Source organism: Bubalus bubalis, chromosome 2, assembly GCF_019923935.1.
Source record: "Bubalus bubalis isolate 160015118507 breed Murrah chromosome 2, NDDB_SH_1, whole genome shotgun sequence".
Lineage (NCBI taxonomy): Eukaryota > Metazoa > Chordata > Mammalia > Artiodactyla > Bovidae > Bubalus > Bubalus bubalis.
Window position 1 is genome coordinate 96,703,877 of NC_059158.1, and position 22,159 is coordinate 96,726,035.

Genomic DNA, 22,159 nt, shown 5'->3' on the forward strand with positions numbered 1-22,159 from the left:
TGATATACTCTTTAGGAAAGTATGCCTGTTACATTTGAATTGCTTTAATTGGTATTAAAATGAAAATTCCCATATGCATTACAATATACCATAAAGTGGGCAAAAATCAGTATTAATGGAAACGCCTCTTAAATAATTATTTCAGTACTTTATTATTCCATATACCTCACAGTCAGAGCTTCTATTTGTTCTACTTTTGTTGATCCTAACCTGCTATTTGAAGGTAGGTTCTTAAAACTCTTTGATGTTCTTCTCCCAGGTGAAATATAAAGAAGATTTGACCTGGCTTAAAGGCATTGGTTGCTATGCCTATGATACTCCCGACTTTACTCTGGCTGAAAAGAACAAGACTCTCTACAGCAAGGTATGTATTTACTCAGGGATAATGGCCACATCCATGCAGTGTACTCCACTGCCCCCAGAGAGTACTAGAACTGAGGAAACAGCTTCTCGTATTTCCATCTCTGTCCTTGCATCTAGACCCTAAAGTAGGAACATACTGCATTATTCACTCTACTCAGGAATATTTTAGTACTGACCTCATTGACAACAGTAATCATTTATTTATATCATTCCTTGGAATTTGATAAAAGGTCATCTCAGTACAACTCCTCATGGCTCTTCCAGAATTTCCTTCCTAGTAATATGTCTCTGGATGATTTGATATGGCAGCAGATATAAAGTGAGATTATTTTAATTCACAAACATGTGACTTGAAGCAAATAACTTTTTTATGGCCTCATTTTCCTACTTACAAAATAAAGCAGTCAGATTAGTTTCCTTTGAGATCTAAAATAGAAGTCAGCAAATTTCTCTGAAAGGTGCCAGATAGTAAATAGTTTAGACTTTGTGGACCATGTTCATTCTGTCGCATATTCTTTGTTATAATCCCTAAAGATTATTAAAAAAAATTGTCTAGTTTGTGGGGCTATTTAAAAACAGGTAGTGGTCTAGATGCTAGCATATTCTTACTCTAAAATATTATAATTATCTGATTAATTCCTGTAAAACTAATTAAAGAGTTAAAAACTGCCTTCACGTACACATGGAAATACCTTCAAAGTAAAATAATTATCACTATAAATATTGAAACAAAGAAGAAACTGATTTGAATTTTTACCCAATATGGGAATAGATCCATTTGACGTCTAGTCAATGAAAGTATGTATTTGGGGGCTAGTTTTCAAGGCATTGGGGTGGTATGCCCTTCATTGCTTTGGGAGATAGAGTACGTTCAATAATTACTTGTTAACTCTATGAATGAATTAATCACACATGTCTCACTCTTAAGATAATCACAACCTGCTATCAAGTAACCATGTTTCTGTTTTCTCTAGTATAAGTATAAAGAGGTATTTGAAAGGACAAAGTCAAATTTCAAGTATGTTGCTGATTGTCCAATCAATAGGCATTTCAAGTTTGCAACTCAACTGATGAATGAGGTACGTATGACCTGATCCAGTTTAACCTATTAACTTACCTTAGTACTCTATAAGTGACATTTGATTAAAACTCAACACATAAAATGACAGGAAAGCCTTTGAGTCTTTGGGAAGACACTTATGATATCCCTGTTTTATGGGCTCTGCCAAAAGCAGGAATAAGAACAAATGAAGGGCCTGTGCAGAGTGGAGTGAGGGCCCACAGCCAGCGTGGCCTCTGCTGACACTGGCATGGGGCAGCACAGCCCTTTGGGTGCCTCTCAGTCAAACTCCCTTCAGCAGGATTCTGTATAGAGTTGGGAGACCCAAAAGTTCAAAGTTAATTTAGTATCCCTTACCAGGGCCCAGAAATGGCAGCCCTAATCGTGTAGTTGTGATTCACACATTCAAATATATTGCCATAGTTACTCACACATTGCACAGAAGTGTCCATTTGCATTCAAGATATTCCTCTGTCTTCTACCCAGTTTTTCGTGGTACTGGCTTTGCAATAGTTTAAGTTAAATTTAGCTTAAAATGATGAAATAAGCAAGCTATGAATTAACATATGTTTGGATGGTTTTACATTTAATTTCCTGTCTTTGTATTTTCTACAGATTTACATAAATTCAAAAACATTAGAAAATTAGTAAAATGAATCTAAAAAATGAAAATATAGCCAATGGTATACTTATTTCAATGTGTTTCTTTTTTTGTTTTTAAATTTGCTTTATTTGCAGTAGATTTCCAGGTGGGATGACTCTGAAGAATTACTGTCAGTAACTTCTTAGGAAGACAGTCTTGATATATTTTGTTTCTATTTTTCTAACTCATGAAGTATTTCCAGGTCTCTTTTATAATAAGATAAATTAACTAGCATTAGAATGTGTCCATGAATATGCTTTTGATTTTACCAGCATTTAGTAGTAAGCCTATAGCTTGTCAGTGCCTTATTATAAATACGATATAGGATGTCATAAAACCAACATTGCTAATGACATCATATATAAAGATGGGACATTTTAGGCACAAGGTGCTTCCACTTGGGTGTCATAATTGATCTAGCCCAAGCCCCAGCCTTCTCCAGGTGATCTTCCTTTGTTTAACTCTCTCTGCCTTCCTGTTTTCATTACCCTGGATGCTTTGGGAGCCCACCTCTAGAAAGGACATGTTTCTGGCTCTCTGAAGTGTTTATCTTGGGACATTTCTATACAGCCTTGAAATTGTACTCTTGCTATAATTTGATATGATGTTTGAGCAGAAAAAATACAGAGCTGATTATGAGCAGCGGAAAGATAAATACCACCTGGTAGTCGATGAGCCTAGACATCTGCTGGCTAAGATCGCAGGCGACCAGATCAGTCAGGTACTGTGATGGGGCCGTCTGGATGGCCAAGCAGGACTGCGCTCCAGTTTCTCATGAGATGTCGTCCCGTCTGCTGCAAGGATGTCATAGGTTCTGCCTATGATATTGGGATGTTCTGTTCCAGAGTATCTGTCTAGCCACCCAAAGAGCCCACGAGCTTTTTGAGTGTGCCAGTCTATGCTCTGTGTCCTCACGTGTGCTGTGGTGAAGAGGCGACGCACAGCTGGGTCCTTCCACCCTTCATCCTTCTGGAGGGCCTGTATGTCAACTGCAGGTCCAAAGTGCAAATTAAGGTGTAAATGCAGAAACAAACAAATTAATGGCAAGAAGACAGAACTCCTTACTGTATTTTTCTACTCCAATGATGTCATCTTTTCTGAGGCAATTTTGGTGGGTCTAGCTCTGTTATTGCCCATTCACAAAGGCTATGGGGGCCAGCTGCAAATTCAGTCAGCCTGCTTGGCATTATAATGCATTTGGTGTCTTCACCCACACATACACGTGAGAACACAAAGTGTGTATGCCTACATCTCTTCACTCAGAGGTGATCGGGATATAGAGCTGTCTTCTTTTCTGTCTTCATAAGTCTCTTTTGTGCTTCACTGCTCTTTGCATGAACAGAGAAAATATAAATCTAGTGCCAAGATGCTTCTGAAACAAGGATGTAATGAAATCCTGCGTCCAGATATGTTGACTGCCCTCTACAACACACACATGTGGAGCCAGGTAATGTCTGATGAGATGAGAAGAAGAGACTGAGAAGCCTTGGGGGCATTCATCTCTAAGCTTTCCCTGGTTTCCTTCCCCTGCCCCCTGCCCAAGCTGGTTTCACATGACAAAGCTGCATAAACGTTCACTCCCTGCCAGTTACCTCTGGATGTGGCCGAGTGCAGTGCCGCAGCGGCCGGCCAGCATCTCTACGTCTTCTGACACCTTTGGAACTCCTAGTAAGACAGGCTTTTTCAAACTGCCAAAGTTTTCCAAATTGGTATGATGTTAGTTTGTTTTTCACTGTTTGCCCCAAAGAAATAGATTTCTTAGAGATAAGGATCTTAGTTAAATTTGACAGTATTTAAAAGGTCTGAATATGTAAAATTTTCATCCAGTGTGTGCATTGCTCTCCGATGACTACTCTGTACCATTTTGGAGAGATGAGGATGATGGTGCAGCTCTTTGAATATTGGACATATTCATGGCCCCTCTTGTGTTGCTGTATTCGTTAGGTTATTTCAGCACAGCTTGTCCTCACGCACACATGTTAACAATACTACTGATCACCTTGCCTTCCTACAACGTCATCTGAAGCACACTCCACCACATTTCCATCATATGTTGAAAGGTAAATTTGAAGCTGCAAAAAACACTGGTCATTGCCTAACTACCAGATACAATGTTAATAAAATGCCATTGTTTCCACACCCCAAAAAAGTTTTAATCAATATTTTGTATTAGCAACTTGTTTTATCACTTTAGTCTGACATCAGACCCACACATGAAATGAGGATGCCTTCCTATGGACATACTATTTGCCTAAACTTTTCTCTTCACCTTGATATGATCATCGGATAGTTGTGCATGGAATTTTGCTATGCTCTTTGTGTCTGCTTGAAACTGCTTATGTGCATGAAAAAAAAAATCATGACTTGAAAGTTTCAAAAATGAATGTCTTTTAAAATAATTGCTTTGAACTGTTTGTATTCATTTTTTTCATGTTTCATCTTTGATATGAAAATATAGCTTAAGAAAATACATATTTGATGCAGCTTACTGTGAGTGAATCATTACTTGTCAGAGTCCAGAGAGTATGGGTCTAGGCCTGGCTCTGAGATTTCACTCTACACATGCCCTTAGCTTATACTCTTAACCTCTCTGGGGCTCAGTTTCCACATGGATAAAGTATCTGGAAACTATCATTTTATTCTTATTGTTATTTTCTCACTCTATTACCTGATTGCTATCAAAAAGATTTAATATGAAAGCATGGCATCATTCCCCATATCTATGGCTTATATAATAATCCTGTTGTTTTCCATGGGACTGTCTCAAAAGGAAAGCTAGAGTCCCTGAAGGCCCTCTCCTACTTCAAGTTAACTTGTTCTTCTCTACAATTTAGATCAAGTACAGAAAGAATTATGAAAAAACAAAGGACAAGTTTACCTCAATTGTGGATACTCCAGAACACCTACGTACTACAAAAGTCAACAAACAAATCAGTGATGTAAGTACAGGGAGCTCTGAGTGGTTTCTTGACCTTGGGGGTATTTGCAAATGTGGAAGGGCATTTTAGATGGTTATGTGTTTGGAAGATTCTACTGCCATTTAATGGGAGGGAGGGAGGGACACTGAATGTACTACTCTACTCAGGACTCTTCTTTTAGAGTAAAGAATCATCGCAGCCAAATTAGCAGACACCCCATTGTAGAGGCACGGGAGCGTTTGCAGAAAGCATGAAAACCTGATGAGTTTATGGGACTCTCTCTCCTTTGTATATATTCAATGACAATAGCAACAATGTTCCCTTTATATTTTTACATATATTACAAGATAAATTGAGATGCATAAAGTTGGCTCTTTCTGCCTTGACATGTCTTTCAGATATTGTATAAGTTGGAATACAACAAAGCGAAACCCAGAGGCTACACCACAATTCACGACACACCCATGTTGCTGCATGTCCGGAAGGTCAAAGATGAAGTCAGTGATGTAAGTACTGGGATGGCTTTGCGGCCCCTCTCACCTTGGCCTCTTTCTAGTGTGATTTAACAAACCCAGGACCAATTATCTATACCTGTGTAACAATCAATCTAAATTGTAGCAGTTTGAGACAGCAGTCATCCTTTTTGGCTCAGCATTCTGTGAGCACACTGGGCATAGCTGAGTCAAGGCTCTATTACGTGTGCTAACAGACAGCTGCAGCTCAGGAGAGCCACAACAACCACGAATTGTTTGCTCCCAGCGCTGGCGCCTGATCACGGCTTGGCTGGGCACTCAGCTACTCAGGGCACTCAGGTACAGACAGGAACCTCTATACGTGGCCTTTGTGGTTTGGCTGTCTCACAGAGTGGTGGACGTGTCCTAAGAGGCTGGAGTAGAAGATCCAGACCCATTAAGGGCTACTCCTAGAACTGACACAGAGTCACTGTTGCATTATGTTGCTGGGCACAGTATGCACACCTACATTCAAGGGGTGAAGAGACATAGGCCTCCTCTGGGTGAACAAATGGGAAGGTCACATTGCAGAAAAGCATGTAGTGTAGGAGGATATTGTTGAGACCATTTGAAAAATGCAGTGGGCCATAAACTCTATTAATAAATCCTCTATAAGCTTCATCTCGGCTAAGAGGAACAAGGTAGCCATTAAATCCTAATACTCTGAGTAGAAATTATATCCATATATTTTGATATACATAGCTAGATTCTGTGGTGGAAAATGCATCATTTTGGTGGTGGTTGTTCAGTCACTGAGTTGTGTCCAATTCTTTGCTGGACTGCAGCATGCCAGGCTTCCCTATCCTTCACTGTTTCATGGAGTTTGCCCAAATTCATGTCCAGTGAGTTGGTGATGCCGTCCAACTATGTCATCCTCTGTCCCCGCTTTGCCTCCCTGCCATCAATCTCCCAGCATCGGGGTCTTTTCCAGTGAGCCAGCTCTTCATATCAGGTGGCCAAAGTATTGGAGCTTCAGCTTTGGCATCAGTCCTTCCAATGAAAATTCAGGGTTGATTTCCTTTAGGATTGACTGGTTTGATCTCCTTGCATTTTGGGTAACAAATAGATTAATATTTTAAAGAACTCCATGGCTTTATGGGCATCATAAAGAATACTAAAAGCAACTGTGGAATCCCTACCCCAAAGCCTTGACTGAGGCTGGTGCTCAGGAGTTCTTTGGTAGATAAACAAATGGGTTCACACTATTGACTTTGAGTTGCCTAGAAAAATGTTAAATATATCCGTGCACTGTTTATGAAGGCAGAAATGTATAAATCATTGAAAAATATTTATTATATTTTTCATATAAAATAAGTTTTGGCACTTCAAACATGAGCATCGGGTATTCATAAACATCTATAAGTTAGATCCCTTATGTGGAGCAGCCCATTCTCCCTCACTGGAAAAAAAAAAAAAATGAAACAATTCTGCATCCATTTCCTTAAGCTTTCTGATTATAACAATAACCCGAACTGATGAAAAATATGGATGTCCAGGCCTGCACCCTAACGCTACTGATTTGCTATATTTATGAAAAAGTGCAGAAAACTGTGATTCACATGATCAGGCAAATTTAGTAAGCACTACCGTGGCTTCCTTTGGACAGTTTTATTTCAGATTTAACCATGTTAAGACCTAAGATCCTTCTGCAATAATTAGTGAGAAGGCCGAGATGAGGCCCCAGGGCCCTGAAATTTAAAAGGAGCAAAAATGGGTGACGCTAGAAATTCCAGGCTCAAGGTGAAAAAATGAGCAGCTGGGCTCACAGAGGCCAAGCCTTCCCTGTTTCTCCCCCTCCCGCTGAAACTCACTAGGGGTGGCCCTAGCAATGGCAACAGGGATGACAGCATTCATCATCAGTGCATTGATTCAGCAAATATTTATTTGGTTCCTTGGGGGTTTCCCAGGTGGCACTAGTGGTAAAGAATCTGCCTGCCAGTGCAGAAGATGCAGATTCCATCCCTAGGTCAGGAGGATCCCTTGGAGGAGGAAATGGCAGCCCACTCCAGTATTTTTGCCTAGCAAATTCCATAGACAGAGGAGCCTGGCAGGCTACAGTCCATGAGATTGCAAGGAGTCAGACATGACTGAGTGACTGACCACATATGTTGCTTGTTAAGTGCTTGCTGCTAGGAATGAAATAATGAATGATGCACAACTTTGCCTGCAAAGGATTCAGCTCAATAGAAAGAATAGATAAATAATTACAACATAACATGATAACAGCTACAACTTACAGGGGTGTGGAAGGAGGACAAGCCTGATGCCATTTGGGTGAGCCATTGGGGGAAGTCTTGTCTTCCATCAATGGTTTTTAAGATGTTCTAAACTCTGGAGTTTCTGATTTGGGGAAGGAAAAACACATAGACTGCTATCCGGCTGTTCTTTTCAGCACAAGCTCAGAGGACATAAATTCTATGGTAGCTCAGTGAACAGATTCAGTGTGTCCTGAGGGGTAGACGCTAAGATCTGAGACAGGATAAGTGCATGTATGCTAGATGCGATGCTGCATCATTTCTTCACAACAGATGTATTCAGTCTTAAGAAGTGTTGTGTACTATAGTTACAGTTTAAAATTTTTTTTAAGACACTTGTGGGCTGCTTTAAAAAATTCACCTGTGTTTCCTCCTGCAGCTGAAATACAAAGAAGTTTACCAGAGAACTAAGTCCAACTGTACCATTGAGCCAGATGCTGTTCATATCAAAGCAGCCAAGGATGCCTACAAAGTCAACACCAATGTAAGTCCCCAAATCTAACAGGGGCTCATCAGCTTCTGCAGGACACATGGCCTCTTTTGGCATCACTTCAGGCGGTTGCGTTCTAGTGACTCCAGATCAAGGGCTGGGCCCTGGAGGATGAGTGATAACGCTGACCTCTAAATGCTGCCATGGTTCTCACCAGGGAAAGGTGGGAAAAAACAAGGGTGGCCCATGGATATTGTACCCACTCAGCCGCTGTGTCAGGAGACTGAGAAATGAGTTTAATTCTGAAATGAAGGTTACATTTTTGAAAGTGTCTCCAGTCTTTTTGTTCTTCTCCTGCCTCAAACTCTTGAGCCTCCTCCTTCTGAAAAGAGAGAACACTTGAGCTGCTTAATGCTGTCAGGAGTTGACCTAGACCTTCCTCCTGCTCACATCTCTGTGCTGATTCTTCTTTGTGTGTGACGGGGCATCTTAAAGCCTCAACCACAGAAACATTTTTGTGCATTTAGATAAGTATTGACTTCTTAAAAATATATGTGGTTATATAATGAAAGATTATAAAATCCAAGCTGTGACCACTAGTGCTACAGAGAATTGTATTTATTAGGACAAACAAACTGAAATGCCTTTAGGGGCTGACAGGGAGCTTACAGGTGTCCTGAGAACGGACTGAGAGATAAGTAGCAGCATAGATTTGGGACAAAGCAAATGCAGTAAAATGTACATTGTAGAATCTAGATGCTGGGTATATGGATATTCTCTGTAAGATTCATGCAACTTTTATCTTTTTTTGCAACTCTTCATATGCTTGAAAATTTTCACAATGGAAAAAATTTGATCAAAATTAATACATGAAAGCATGTGTATCTTATTGTACACAAATGATACCTTGACCAAGAAAAAGGAGAGACAAAAAGAGTGAAGAAACGTGGCTGATAGTGAGGGCAAGGATACTCAAATGAAATTACACTCTATTCCTCAGATTCAGCCTGAGGTAGCCAGTTCTCCAGCTCAAATGCAAGCCTAGCAAGTACACATGTCCTATGAAGTCAGGCTGCCTGGGTTTGAACCCCAGCTCCACTGCTCACTAGCTGTCTCACCTGGGCAGCTTACTTAGGCCCTCTAGACAGTTCCTCAGCTGCTGATTTCATGAAGTTGTGATGAAGATTAAATGAGTTAATATTTATAAAGCACTTTGAGAAGTGCCTGGCAGAAAATAAAAAGTATTTAATAATTTTTTTAAAGTTGTCTGAATTTAGTTAGAAGTTAAAAGTACTTGACTCAAAATAATTAAACTGCCCTGGCAGAGTTAGAGAAATCATTTCATCTGGAACCTTTAAAAATTATTAGCTTCTATTTTGAGGCCAACGGGTCCCATAGGATGACAAAACTAGTTACATAAATTGTATAGAAATTTTAATTGGGGCTCTCTTCTTGCATAAAGAACCATGATTTGTTAAAATGCAAGCTGAGTCCCTCTGTGCTGCGTGTGTGGTTGTGAATTCAGGCCACTTAATGAACTGACCTGTTTCTATCTTGTTAAAAACAGCTGGACTATAAGAAGAAGTATGAAGCTACCAAAGCCTACTGGAAATGGACCCCTGACCGCCCAGACTTCATCCAGGCTGCTAAGTCGACCCTGCAGCAGAGCGATGTGAGATAAGAGAGACAGAACTGCATGACATACCCAGGGCAGAAACGTCCCTCATTATCCATAATTACCACTGTCACTCCCTAGCTCATTTGAGATCCAAGAAGGACAGGAGGGTTGTGAAGTGTGAAAGGCAAGCTCAGGAAGTAGACCTGGCCACACAGCTTGGTCTCACATGGCTGAGCCCAAACACTAATGGCTCTTGAGGGAGGCAGGGGAGGACCAGGAAAGCTTTGTCCTGGCCTTGGGGCTGGTGAGGAAGAGCCCAGCTTGCAGTGGACCCAGCCGGAAAACCCTTGCCCCCATCCTGGCAGCAAATCCTCATAGTGCCCTCAAGAAGAAGACTCCCTAGAAATTTAACCAGATACCATCTTGCTCCTGTGCCTGGCACCCTTTTCCAGCTTCCTCTGACTTTCTTCTGTTACAGTTTGAATACAAGCTGGACCGAGAGTACCTTAAGGGTTGCAAGCTTTCTGTCACGGATGATAAAGACATGGTGCTGGCCCTGAAGAATTCTATAATCGAAAGTGATGTAAGCATGCGGTCCCCTCCCAGAGGCCTAGCCTCACACAGGGCTGTCTTCTGCAGCCCAGTCCCCAGGGGCACCCTGGGCACCCTGTGGACTGGGGAGGGCTGCTGACCCCAGTCCACAGCGGTGACTTGGCAGAGCAGGGTGGCAGCAGCAGGAAGCTGTAACAGTCAGGTGGCCGGGCCTGCTGCAGAGGCTCCACGAGCCAGCCCTCCCAGCCAGAACTGGGGATCTGAGGGCCTGGCTGGACTCTATAAGGGAACATATTCATTTTCGTGGGGTCACACTCTTCCTATGCTTCCTGTTTCCTCAGCTGGAAAGGAGGACTAATAATGCCTCCCAGGGCTTGGGGGAGGGTCCAGTGACATTTCAAAGCGCTCTGAACTAAAGCTGCATGTATAAAGATTCATCATAACGTTCATTCTGATTGTTATTAAAGCCCCAGCTTGCATGAGATAAAGAAAATCCTTTTTTGGTATTTCCCAAGATTTCTAAATATCAAATCTTATACTGAGTTTAATGTTTCTAACTATGTCAATGACACTACTCTACCAGCTCTATTTAGTGACTCAGGAGCTTGATAAAAAATATGCAGGAGACTCAGAGGAGCTGAAGAAATGCCTTTTTCTCACCCCTGTAGCTGAAATACAAAGAGAAACACGTCAAGGAAAGAGGAAGCTGCCATGCCGTACCTGACACGCCACAGATCCTCCTGGCAAAGACAGTCAGCAGCCTGGTGTCCGAGGTACCCCCCCGGCAGCCCATATGCTCGCCTTCTGTCCTGGGCTGATGCCGCAGGCCGGCATTGTAACAAGCTCTCTGTGCTCTCCCAGAACAAGTACAAGTCGTATGTGAAGAAGCACTTGGCGCAGGGTTCGTACACGACGCTGCCAGAGACCCGGGACACTATTCATGTCAAAGAAGTGACCAAGAATGTCAGTGATGTAAGTGACCAGCTCCAGGACTCTTGGCCACAGCAATGCCACTTTACCTTAGCATCCAGCAAAAGACTGAAGGTCATGTTTTTGCTCACACACACTTTCTTTTACGTCACTTCTCTCTTACAGCCAGTACCTATATGTGAACTTTGAACACTGGCTTAAAAGACAATTCAATAGGAACTTCCCTGGTGGTCCAGTGGCTAAGACTCCATGCTCCCAATGCAGAGTTCAATCCCTGGTTGGGAAACTAAGATCCTGCATGCCACACGACGCAACCAAAAATAGTAATAATAAAGACTCAATATTTATTGACTTTCCAGTTTTGGCAACTGTGGCAGATATGGGTTTTACCATAGGATGTCTTCTCTGGCACTAAAGATATCACTACCCTAGTGGTAATAAAGGGAGGAAGCTTTGATAGTGAAAATCTGTCTTTCTCATCATCTCTCTTCTCCTTAAACTGCTGAACAATTTTAGAGAATCAAAATCACGTCTTCATATCTCCTTAATCTCTGCCCACTACGTCCTTATGCATAATGCTTTAATGATCATGTATTTATTATTGTATCATGTATTTACAATAAATCATATATTTAATAATTTGTATTTATGAGCCGTGTAAGGTTCCCTTTATTTTAAAAAGATGAATGAAAGAGTTTGCTTTGCTTGTCATCATTCTTTAAAGATTGGTGTGTGGCTCAATGTCAGGCTCCAGGACAGAAATGACAGAGAAGAACTAGAATACGGACAAGACACCCCAGTTCCAAAGACACCAAAACGGGGAACCATGGATTTTCCTTGAGATCTTCTCACAGTTCTTCAAGTAAAACAATTCTGTTCCCGGCTTCCCCTCCTCACCTAAGAAATTCTGGCTCTTTTCAGACAAATTACAAGAAGAAGTTTGTCAAGGAGAAAGGCAAATCCAACTACTCCATCATGCTGGAGCCCCCAGACGTGAAACACGCCATGGATGTGGCCAAGAAGCAGAGTAACGTGAGTCCCTCTTCTCACTCTCTCAGGGCCCACCTGCACCAGGGGGTCCCACACTGGTGCGTGGTGGCTGGGCCCAGAGAGTGGCCACCCTAATTTCTATATCTGGTGGTTTAAAATATATGGTGGTGGGATTGATTTGGTTTTAATCAGAAAGGTTCCTTTCAGAAAGAAAGTCTGTTTCTCAAATGAGCAAATGTTTTCTTTCTCCAAATGAAGGTCGCTTACAAAAAAGATGCGAAAGAAAACCTGCATTACACCACAGTGGCCGATCGGCCAGACATCAAGAAAGCCACGCAGGCTGCCAAACAGGCCAGCGAGGTAGGTGGATGGTTAAAACGTTGCCAGCCCACCATGCACCGCGAGCAAGTAGTACAAGGCCCCAGCCACCTGAACACGTTGTCCGTTTTGTTTTTCTTTGATTCAGGTGGAGTACAGAGCCAAGCACCGCAAGGAAGGCAGCCACGGACTCAGCATGCTTGGTCGCCCCGACATTGAAATGGCCAAGAAGGCAGCCAAGCTGAGCAGCCAGGTAACACACATGGGCAAGCAGTCACTCTAATGTGAGGAGATGTTTAGAAACTGCAGGAAGAAGTGATTCCCAGAATGAAAGTGCAGTATTAGTGATCAAAGAGATACGGAGTCTTTGATAGCACTCAGGGCTTTGAAAATTATATCATGAAAAGCTTTGAAAATTTCTATCAAATGCAGTCACTTTTTTATTTAACAAACATATATTGAAAGCTTGGGCTAGGAATGAGGGGAATAAATGTCCTCAGACTCTATGTCTACGGATAAATAGTTACAATTTGGGGTTGTATCTGATTGAGGTATGCAAGGGGAGCTGAGGGGGAATGCCTAATGCTAGCAGATTTCATATTAGTGAGAAGATGGACTCAGAAATGTGCCCAAACTTGATTGCCCTGTTACCTAATTACCCTTGTTAGACTAATTATGTAGAATACTCCTGAGTTATGACAAGTTTTTAGACATTAGATCAGAGACTCCATGATCAACCACCAGATCTTTCAGAGAACAAGTTTTACTCCAGAAAATCAAGCTCAAGAATCTTATTACTCCTCCAATTCTGAAATCCTGCCTTCCTCTTTTTTTTCTTTAATATTTATTTATCTTCTTCTTCTTCTTTACTGTTTTCTCAAGTCTTTGTTTGAAGAAATAGGTTTAGGATACCTTTGGTGGTTGTACATATGCCTTTCAGCAATGCCAAACATGGATTTCCAATCTTTTAGAAGATACAAGTAGTAACGTCAGGTGACAAGAAATGGGAATTATGAAGAGACAAAAAGTTCAGATGTCTAACGATAAGCAAATATGATTTTTTTAAGTTTTTATTTTTAAATGCCAATGCAGTATTTTTATTACAAATTAATGGAATGGTATAAATACTTGAAACAAAGATATGAAACCCCCCACAAAAAGTAGTGGAATCTCTAAGAATAGTAAAATGTAACAAGAACTTTTCGATTTAAAACACTTTTAATGTGTTTTTAAATCAAGTTCATATTATTAGCAAGCTAAAAACAAGTTGAAACCTTGAAGACTTTGCTGGTTTTGAAAATAGCGAGGCCTGTATTTCTAACCTCAGGTGAATCCTGTGATGTGGAGAATGACACCTGACCAGGTGGTATTATGAGCTCCCCTTCTTGGGATTACTTCCTGGGAAAGGCTTCCTCAGGATTGACAGCTTCCTGGTGTGGCCACTGGTCCAGGAGACCCCATCTGTGTGGGCTCTGCCCATTCTGACTTTGCTGTCTTGCTGGCACTCTAGGTGGAATACATCAAAGGCCAAAGGAGAGGGCACGGGCACGGCGCCGCATCTTATGACACCCCTATGATGAGGCAGCTTAAGAAAACTAATGTGCTCATCAGTGATGTAAGACCAGCACCAGCAAGCCCGTATCTCTGTCTTCCTCTTTCTCTTGTCTACCTTCTTAGCCTTGGTCAGGGGACTGACCAAGTTGCACTCTTTTTCTGTTGGTCTTGTGTTGGAATGTGTAGAATGCTGTGGAAATTCGTCAGGAGATATACTTTTGCACACACCCATCTTTTCCTGCATGAAACATTCCCCCTGGAACATACCTCCAGAGTAGGAAGGTAGAGTAGTTTTGAGATGGTCTACTAACTTCTTTAGGCTGCTGACACTGATCAAAGGATGAAGTAAAAATAGATTGGGCATCTTATCTCCAACCAGAGAAAGAAAGTCTCCGCTGATGACTGTCATTGGCATTTAATACATTTAAGACTGGTTATTTACTATGGTCTTGCAGTTCAGACATACTCCAAATCAACAGTATAAACTGCTCAAAATGTTTTCAGTTGTAGCTTTCACCCTATGTCTTATAGTCTCAATAGCAAGAAATGTTCTAATTCTTGAACCTGCTCTTCAGTCTTTAGAAGTGTCAATATTATTGTCCTGTTCAAGTCTCTGCAAAGAAGTAGAACTGGATGTTAGATCTTTGTATTCAATTGAACTTTGAAAAAATTGATTGAAAACTTCTTTCCCACACTCTCTGAGCCCTCTGGGATTATGGACACTGATGTTGCCATTTGCAACATGGCACTGCACAGTTGTATCTCAGATTTCCCTGGTAAACAAGAGAAAGAAGGCTTTTCCATTCCACATCCCACATGAATGTGGGTTTACTGTGAAAGTGAAAGTAAAGTTGCTCAGCCGACTCTTTGCAACCCCATCGACTGTAGCCTACCACGCTTCTCTGTCCATGGGATTTTCCAGGCAAGAATACTGGAGTGGGTTGCCATTTCCTTCTCCAGAGGATCTTCCCAACCCAGGGATCAAACCCAGGTCTCCCGCATTGTAGGCAGACGCTTTACCATCTGAGCCACCAGGGAAGATATACACTTTACTTGGGTTTACTGTACTTCCCACCTAATCCCACACCTTTCTAAGAATTCTTGAAGTCCTGAGTCTGATATGTGTCCTTATCATGCAAAATAGAGTGGTACTTAAGAAGATTCGGTCAAAAAGGAAGGTTGGACATGGTGGCTCATATTCCTGGCAGTAGTTACGCTCGACTGCATTTGCTTGGGGCCTTCTTGTGGAAAGAGGAGGAATAACTTTTTAATTAAAAAGTTAGAAATTTAAATCTGATTAAAATTAACAGAAGAAAAAGGAACTGAAAGGCCAGTAGAAAGCTGCTCTTCAAGTACTTTTTTCAGACGTGAGTTATTTTCTAAAAGATAGAGGGTTTTCAGCATTCTTCTAAAGAAATGGATTTTATTCGCATCAGAGATGGGCCTTTGCATTTTTTCTTCCCCAGTCTTGCCTCTGCACATCTACCTGACTTTGCTTTTCTGTGCTTCTCAGCTCTTGGGATCAGCCCTATTCTTAGGGTTTCTGCATCTTTAGGACGTTTTCTCTTGGTCCAGACACCAGCTCACCACCTCTGACATTCCTGAGCAGGCTTTTCATTTTATTTGGGGAGTGCATTTCCTTTCAGAGAAGAGCCATTGTAGCATTTCTTTATGTTGTGTTTTTCTGTTCTGTTGTTTCTGCTTCCTCCATTGCGTGTCTGACTCAGTGCGCCCGCATCCTGCTGTACTGCTCTGCATGCTTATTTTGTCTGTGCGTTTTCACTGGAGATTTATTCAAAATAAATGAGTCTTAGCACTGTGAATGCTTTTCCTTTAATGTGGCAGACCTCATTGTTCTTAGCACTTGAGTGGCCTCCTGTTGTGCCTGTTCTGCTGGATGTGGAAAGTTGTGGGGAAGTAAAGTGATGAAGCATGAGGGGACTGATTTTAAGTGTCTACAGTGCGAAATATCTGGGCAACCAGATCCTGGTGTGCTAACTTTGAATGAGCAAGTCTTTCATTTTACCAACAACAGAAACTCTAGGTGTCCCAGAGCATCAAATATTGCCCTGTTAGCTGGCTAACATCTAGAAAGAGCTCATTTTTCTTTCTTCCTAGAATAAGTAACTGTGCTGTGCTTAGTCACTCTGTTGTGTCCAACTCTTTGCAACCCCATGGCCTGTAGCCCTCCAGGCTCCTCTGTCCATGGGGATTCTCCAGGCAAGAATACTGGAGTGGGTTGCCATTTCCTCCTCCAGGGAATCTTCCCAACCCAGGAACTGAACCCAGGTCTCCCGCATTGCAGGCGGATTCTTTACCATCTGAGCCACCAGGGATGCCCAGAATAAGTAACTAGCAGGGTTCTATTTCTGGTGTTAATCCTAGTGTCAAAGGAATCAGTCTGTCTTTCAGTAAGGAAGTGTTTCTGTCACTTTCAGTTTATTCTGTTGAATATTCCTATAAGTAAATCTCATCTTTAGCTATTTTGCTTAGGCATTATGACTGTCTCTTTCTTTCATCAATCAAATCACATTTATTAAGCAACTATTAGTGCCCGGCATTGCACTTATTTTTTAAATTGAAGTTATTTAATCCTTTACATATTCTTTTATATATCCTGCAAGTAAAATATATTTAATCTTATTTTTCTCTTTATGTTAAATTTATCTCACTTCTTTCCTCCATCTAACCTGAAATTATATCAAAGCCATTAACCCCCAAATTCTGTTCTTTTACTCAAAAGTTATGCCAATATTTTTCCAATTAAAAAAAATTAAAATGATAAAGCCAAAGTACAAAATAATAAATTCTCCTAAATTCAACAGATTCCTTACTTATCACTTATCTTGATCATTTATAAAGCCTCTTTGAACTCCTGGAAATAGACCTAAAATGCTTTTGGTTTTGCTAGTTAGGAGGACTAAAATGCTTCAAATCAAATGTATTAGATCATGTCTCTGAATTTAGCCAGAAGCCTTTTCCCATGCATTTTTGTCCTGCATCAAAAGGAAGTGAATCTTTCATACCTCTGGATAATATAAAAATGAGCAAAACAAATACTATGTCATTTGTTCTTATACTCAATTGCCTGTTGTCCCTGCATAATTATTAATAATGCTCCCTTTTACTCTTAAAATGGCCTAATTTGGATAATAAATTATATGATCACTTTTTGTGTAACATATATTCTTTTGCATTTACATTTCCCCTGTTCCTCAGCCTTCAAATAAACTGACATTCAGGAATAATTTGGATTTTTGCATTTGCTATTAGGTTCAATACCGAGAAAATTTCAACAAAGAGAAGGGCAAGACACCAAAATACAATCCAAAAGATAGCCAGCTCTACAAAGTCATGAAAGATGCTAATACTCTTGCAAGTGAGGTATGTGTGAATTTGCCATTTTAAGTATTTTTAAGTATGTAATTCAGTGCCATTAATTACATTCACAATGTTGTCCAACTACCACTATTAATTCCAAAGCTTTTCATCACCTCAAAACACAAACTCTATAACTATTAAGCAATAACTCTCCATTTCTCTCTCCCACCAATCCCTGGAAAGCTCTAATCTACTTTCTGTCCCTATAAGTTTGCCTATTAAAGAGTTCATTTAAGTAGAATCATGTAATATTGGTCCTTTTTTGGTCTGGCTTATTTCATTTAGCTCAGTGTTTTCAAGGTTCATCCGTGCTGTGTAGCATATGTCAGAACCTCATTCCATCTGTGGTTAAATAGTATTCCACTTTATGTATGTATCACACTGTGTTTGTCCCTTCATCTGTCAATGGATACTTGAATTTCCCGTTTTTGGCTACTGTAAATGAGTTATGGGTTTTTTTTTTTTATCACCATTTCCAGCATTTGTTTCAGGATGAGCTAACTTATTATGGTTTCATTAGTACAGTTTTCCATTTCCTATTTATATGATTTCCTTTTTCCCCTTACTGTGGCACAGGTTAAGTATAAGGCTGATTTGAAGAAACTTCACAAACCTGTGACTGACATGAAGGAATCGCTAATAATGAACCATGTCTTGAATACAAGCCACCTTGCCAGTTCTGTAAGCTCAATCATTTGCTCCAAAAACAGCTTGTTTCACCCTTTACAGCTAAATTCCTCTTTGAGGTCACATGCATCTCCTTCTCCGCTACTGAAAGCATGTCTATCCTCTGAGTGCATTCTTCAAATGACAACATTAACCTACCAGTGGTCCACTGACTGCCACACCTCTCAGATTATAAAAATGCTTCTGTTTGGGGAATATTTTAACTTCTTTTTTTCCCAATTAACTACTCCCTTTCCTCCTCCTAAAAACATAGACTTAACACGTGGAATAGTTTCTTTCACTTTTAACTTTTCACTCTTAAAAGCCTACTTTGAATAAGCCATATAATCTAAGTGCGTACATCCTTGTATTTATTAACTGACAATACTGAACATGTATCTTCATCCTTTAAAATGTTTTTTTAATCCCCTATGTGGTGTTTGCTAATTTTCATTTGGTCTTGATGCTGCTGCTGTGTAAATATCCAACCTAAGGAGAAAAATAGGAATGCGGAGCAGCTTTGCCATCAATGTGCCTTTTTTTGCCTCCTTCCCCTCAGTACCAGTACAAGAAGAACTATGAGAAGAGTAAAGGTCACTACCACACAATACCTGACAATCTGGAGCAGCTTCATCTAAAAGAGGCCACAGAATTACAGAGTATCGTAAGTTGACCAAGACTGTCTTTTTTCCTGCACATTCACCTACAATGTCCACAGTTTTCATGGATTCCCCTAGAGAACAGTAGTTACACTTGTAGCAACAATTGCCTGTGAAAATGCCCAAAGATATCACGGGCCTGGAATTTAGCAACATGTTGAAACAAATGTTCATGTTATGAATGATAACAATGTCTACATACATTGGAGAAATAGTGCAGTAGGCATGCAGTATGTGTTATTCAGGTTACTCACAGGGACTGGAAGCATGAAGATTATATCACCAGGGAGACAGATCCCTTAGAAAATATTAGTGGGACTTCCCTGGTGGTCCAGTGGCTAAGACGCCGTGCTCCCAATGCAGAGGGCCTGGGTTTGATTCCTGGTCAGGGATCTAGGTCCCACATGTTGCAACTAAAGATCCCACATGCCACAGCTAAGACCTGACACAGCCAGATAAATCAATAAATATATTTGTTTTAAAAAAAGAAAAGAAAATATTACTAAGAAGGATGGGGAGCCTTTGGAGGATTTGGGGCAGAGGAGTGATATGATCAGGTCACTACTGAAGTAGTCTCTGGGTGTGGAAGAAATTGCAAAATTTATACAAGTAAGATTCTCCCAGGAACTCAGGGAAGGTATTCGCTGCCACATGACCTTCTATTTCACAAATTCAGCTATTCCCATCCCCATTGGGCATTAACAAGAAGGCTGAATTACTAAAAATGCCTTCCATCATCTGTAAAGCAGCCTGTGTTCCTGGACCTCTATGTTAATGTGTTGTCATAAGCAAGAGAGCTGAGATTGGCCTTTGCCATGAAGATGCTGTGTGACCCAGGCTTTTGTCTTTTAGTGTCTCCTGTGTAAATTAGGAATATCTATAGGCTCCTCCCATTCCTGAGCCCCTGTGATGAGGATGAGGAGTTTGTATTTGTAAAATAGCCTTGGGGTCTTTTTGAGAATGTCAGGTTTGTTAGAAATTCAGTCAATGACTAGTCAACTGGTTTTCATTTTCATACCAATCTATATTGTCAGCATTGAATATGTGACCAGTTATTACCTCAGTTGAGTTGATATGTAAATAAAGTTGTATGCATTATCTATTAAGGCCCCAGGTCCCTGATAAAAATTCTTATGAAGGGAAGATTGGAGATTTTTATTAGAAATATTTGCTGATGCTCAGGCTAAAATATTCACATCTATACACATCAAATCTCGGCGAACCTTCCCTGTGGACAGTTTTCCCGTGAATTTCTTGTCTCAATGCTTGTCTTGGCTGATTCTTCTGCAGTGATCCTTTTGTCTCCTTGAATTGAACACAAATCCTGACCACGCCTTGCAGACAGTTATGGTGTTACCCTGCCAGGCCAAAATAAAAAGTAACTTTCTGAAACATGACAGGAAACTGTTTTGCCTGGCAATGAGATGCCACCCAATTGGACACAATGTACCAATTAAAAATGCTACTGTTAAACTGGTCTCTGTCTCAGAATTGGCCAGAGATGTCTCATAAGGGTTTTATCACTAGGTGAAATACAAAGAAAAGTATGAAAAGGAACGAGGGAAGCCTATGCTAGATTTTGAAACACCAACGTACATCACTGCCAAGGAGTCTCAGCAGATGCAGAGTGGGGTAAGTCCTGCACAAACCCCAACACAGCAAGTATACCATCGAGCTAACGCAAACAACCTCTACCCGCAAAAGTGTTGAGCCTGTTGTTATCCCAAAGGTGTGGATGATGGGATTCTTCAACATATGATTACCAAAATCTTTTCCATATCTCAAATCCTGTGGTTCCATTATATATATAAAAAAATTTTCTGAATAATAAACATTTACCATATATGTTTTATCTCAACTACCCTTTTCACAGAATTAGGACATAGCAAACTGTTCCTAATACTGAAACAAATTATTTTGAATGTAATTTTTTCTTTGAATCAGTTCCCTCTATGCAGACCCACTGTTGGCTTTGAATTGTTCTCTTAATAGGAAGCCTCCAGTCCCAGAAAGGAAGAGTTTTTTTTCTTTTCATCAGGATTTTTATCAAAATATCAAAAAAGTCAGTATGTCATATTTCCTATTTTAGAAATGTAAGCAGAGGCATCTAAAATAAAATTTTAAAAAATTTTAATCAATAGTGGAGAAGAATGAATCTTATTTTGAAACTGAGAAAGTCTGTCTTCATTGGGAAACAGGCTTATTTTGGATTTCTTCTGCCTCACCTCCATGAGCATATCTCCAACCATAAAGATAAATGGCTTTTAATATAAGTAGTAGTTTGGGGAGCTTTCTGGTGTGTAGAATGCCAGATAACAGAAAATTTTAAATTGTTTAAAACAGTTGGTAAACCTGGGGAAAGCATCTGTGGGAGCTACTTGTACTATTCTTACAACTTTTCTGTAGATGTCAAATTCTATCGGAATTGAAAAATGACAAAAATCGAGTCCCAATGTCTATTCCAAGCCTCCCAGTCATACAGCCTCATCCAGAGATTTGAGAGATGGGGGAGTTGGTGGTCCTTCCTCCCAACAGTGAACAAAGCCTGACAACCTCTCTGGGCTTCATTATCCACCTTATTTGTTAGGTGATTTAGAATAATAGTTGTGATTATGAGAAAGGGCAAATTTGCATTTGGTGCCCTCAAGATCCCCTTCCTCTGAGTGGTTTTTTATTTTCTTCCCCTGAGTCACTTCTGATTCACAAGTAGAATTTTATTGCCTTCAGGAAAGTGTCATCAAGAGAGAGGGCAATGTATTGAGAGTCTTGGGGGTACATCCGTCCTTCCCCTTTCAGAGGGCCAGCCCCCATGGGAGCGGTAGACAGGCAAATGAGAGGCCACCAAAGGGTCTCAGCCTCTAAGTCTCCTCGGGGAATTTGCTTTGCCCAGGGTATTTCCAGAACAGTCAGTCATGTTTCAAATGTGTGATTATCAGCAGAACTAAGATCAAGAAGCCATACACAGAAAGAAAATGTAACTGTTTTCTTCCTAGGGTTGAGAAATAAGTTGTAACAAACATTCTTTCTTGTCTTTCCTTCCTACTTACATTAGAAAGAATATAGGAAAGATTATGAAGAGTCCATTAAAGGCAGAAACCTGACTGGCCTGGAGGTCACACCAGCTCTATTACATGTCAAATATGCAACCAAAATAGCCAGCGAGGTAGTGCCCACTTGGTCTTTTCTCTCCCTCCTGACCCAAATAATTGCACTAATGATGCTCATCAACATATTCCTACCATTTTCACCACCACCTAACTCTCCGGGTTCCAAGTTTGGGTTCCCATGTGTTTCATACTAGCACCTAATC

The 22,159-nt window shown here is 40.7% G+C and overlaps 1 protein-coding gene across 30 annotated transcripts in view; it reads left to right on the forward strand.

The window, feature by feature from the left end:
* NEB (nebulin) overlaps positions 1–22,159 on the forward strand; it is a 218,281-nt gene that overhangs the window by 169,862 nt on the left and 26,260 nt on the right. For 26 of the 30 annotated variants that reach the window (XM_044935534.1, XM_025261493.2, XM_044935415.1 and 23 more), the window contains 19 exons: positions 260–364; positions 1,338–1,442; positions 3,409–3,513; positions 4,901–5,005; positions 5,383–5,490; positions 8,131–8,235; positions 9,749–9,853; positions 10,278–10,382; positions 11,020–11,124; positions 11,213–11,323; positions 12,203–12,313; positions 12,530–12,631; positions 12,738–12,842; positions 14,100–14,204; positions 17,417–17,527; positions 18,101–18,205; positions 18,750–18,854; positions 20,377–20,481; positions 21,902–22,012. In XM_044935534.1, coding sequence (XP_044791469.1) covers positions 260–364; positions 1,338–1,442; positions 3,409–3,513; positions 4,901–5,005; positions 5,383–5,490; positions 8,131–8,235; positions 9,749–9,853; positions 10,278–10,382; positions 11,020–11,124; positions 11,213–11,323; positions 12,203–12,313; positions 12,530–12,631; positions 12,738–12,842; positions 14,100–14,204; positions 17,417–17,527; positions 18,101–18,205; positions 18,750–18,854; positions 20,377–20,481; positions 21,902–22,012 — 2,019 coding nt within the window. Of the gene's footprint in view, positions 1–259; positions 365–1,337; positions 1,443–2,682; positions 2,788–3,408; positions 3,514–4,900; positions 5,006–5,382; positions 5,491–8,130; positions 8,236–9,748; positions 9,854–10,277; positions 10,383–11,019; positions 11,125–11,212; positions 11,324–12,202; positions 12,314–12,529; positions 12,632–12,737; positions 12,843–14,099; positions 14,205–17,416; positions 17,528–18,100; positions 18,206–18,749; positions 18,855–20,376; positions 20,482–21,901; positions 22,013–22,159 lie in introns of all 30 variants that reach the window. The other 4 variants (XM_025261512.2, XM_025261565.2, XM_025261488.2 and 1 more) reach the window with 3 other exon arrangements.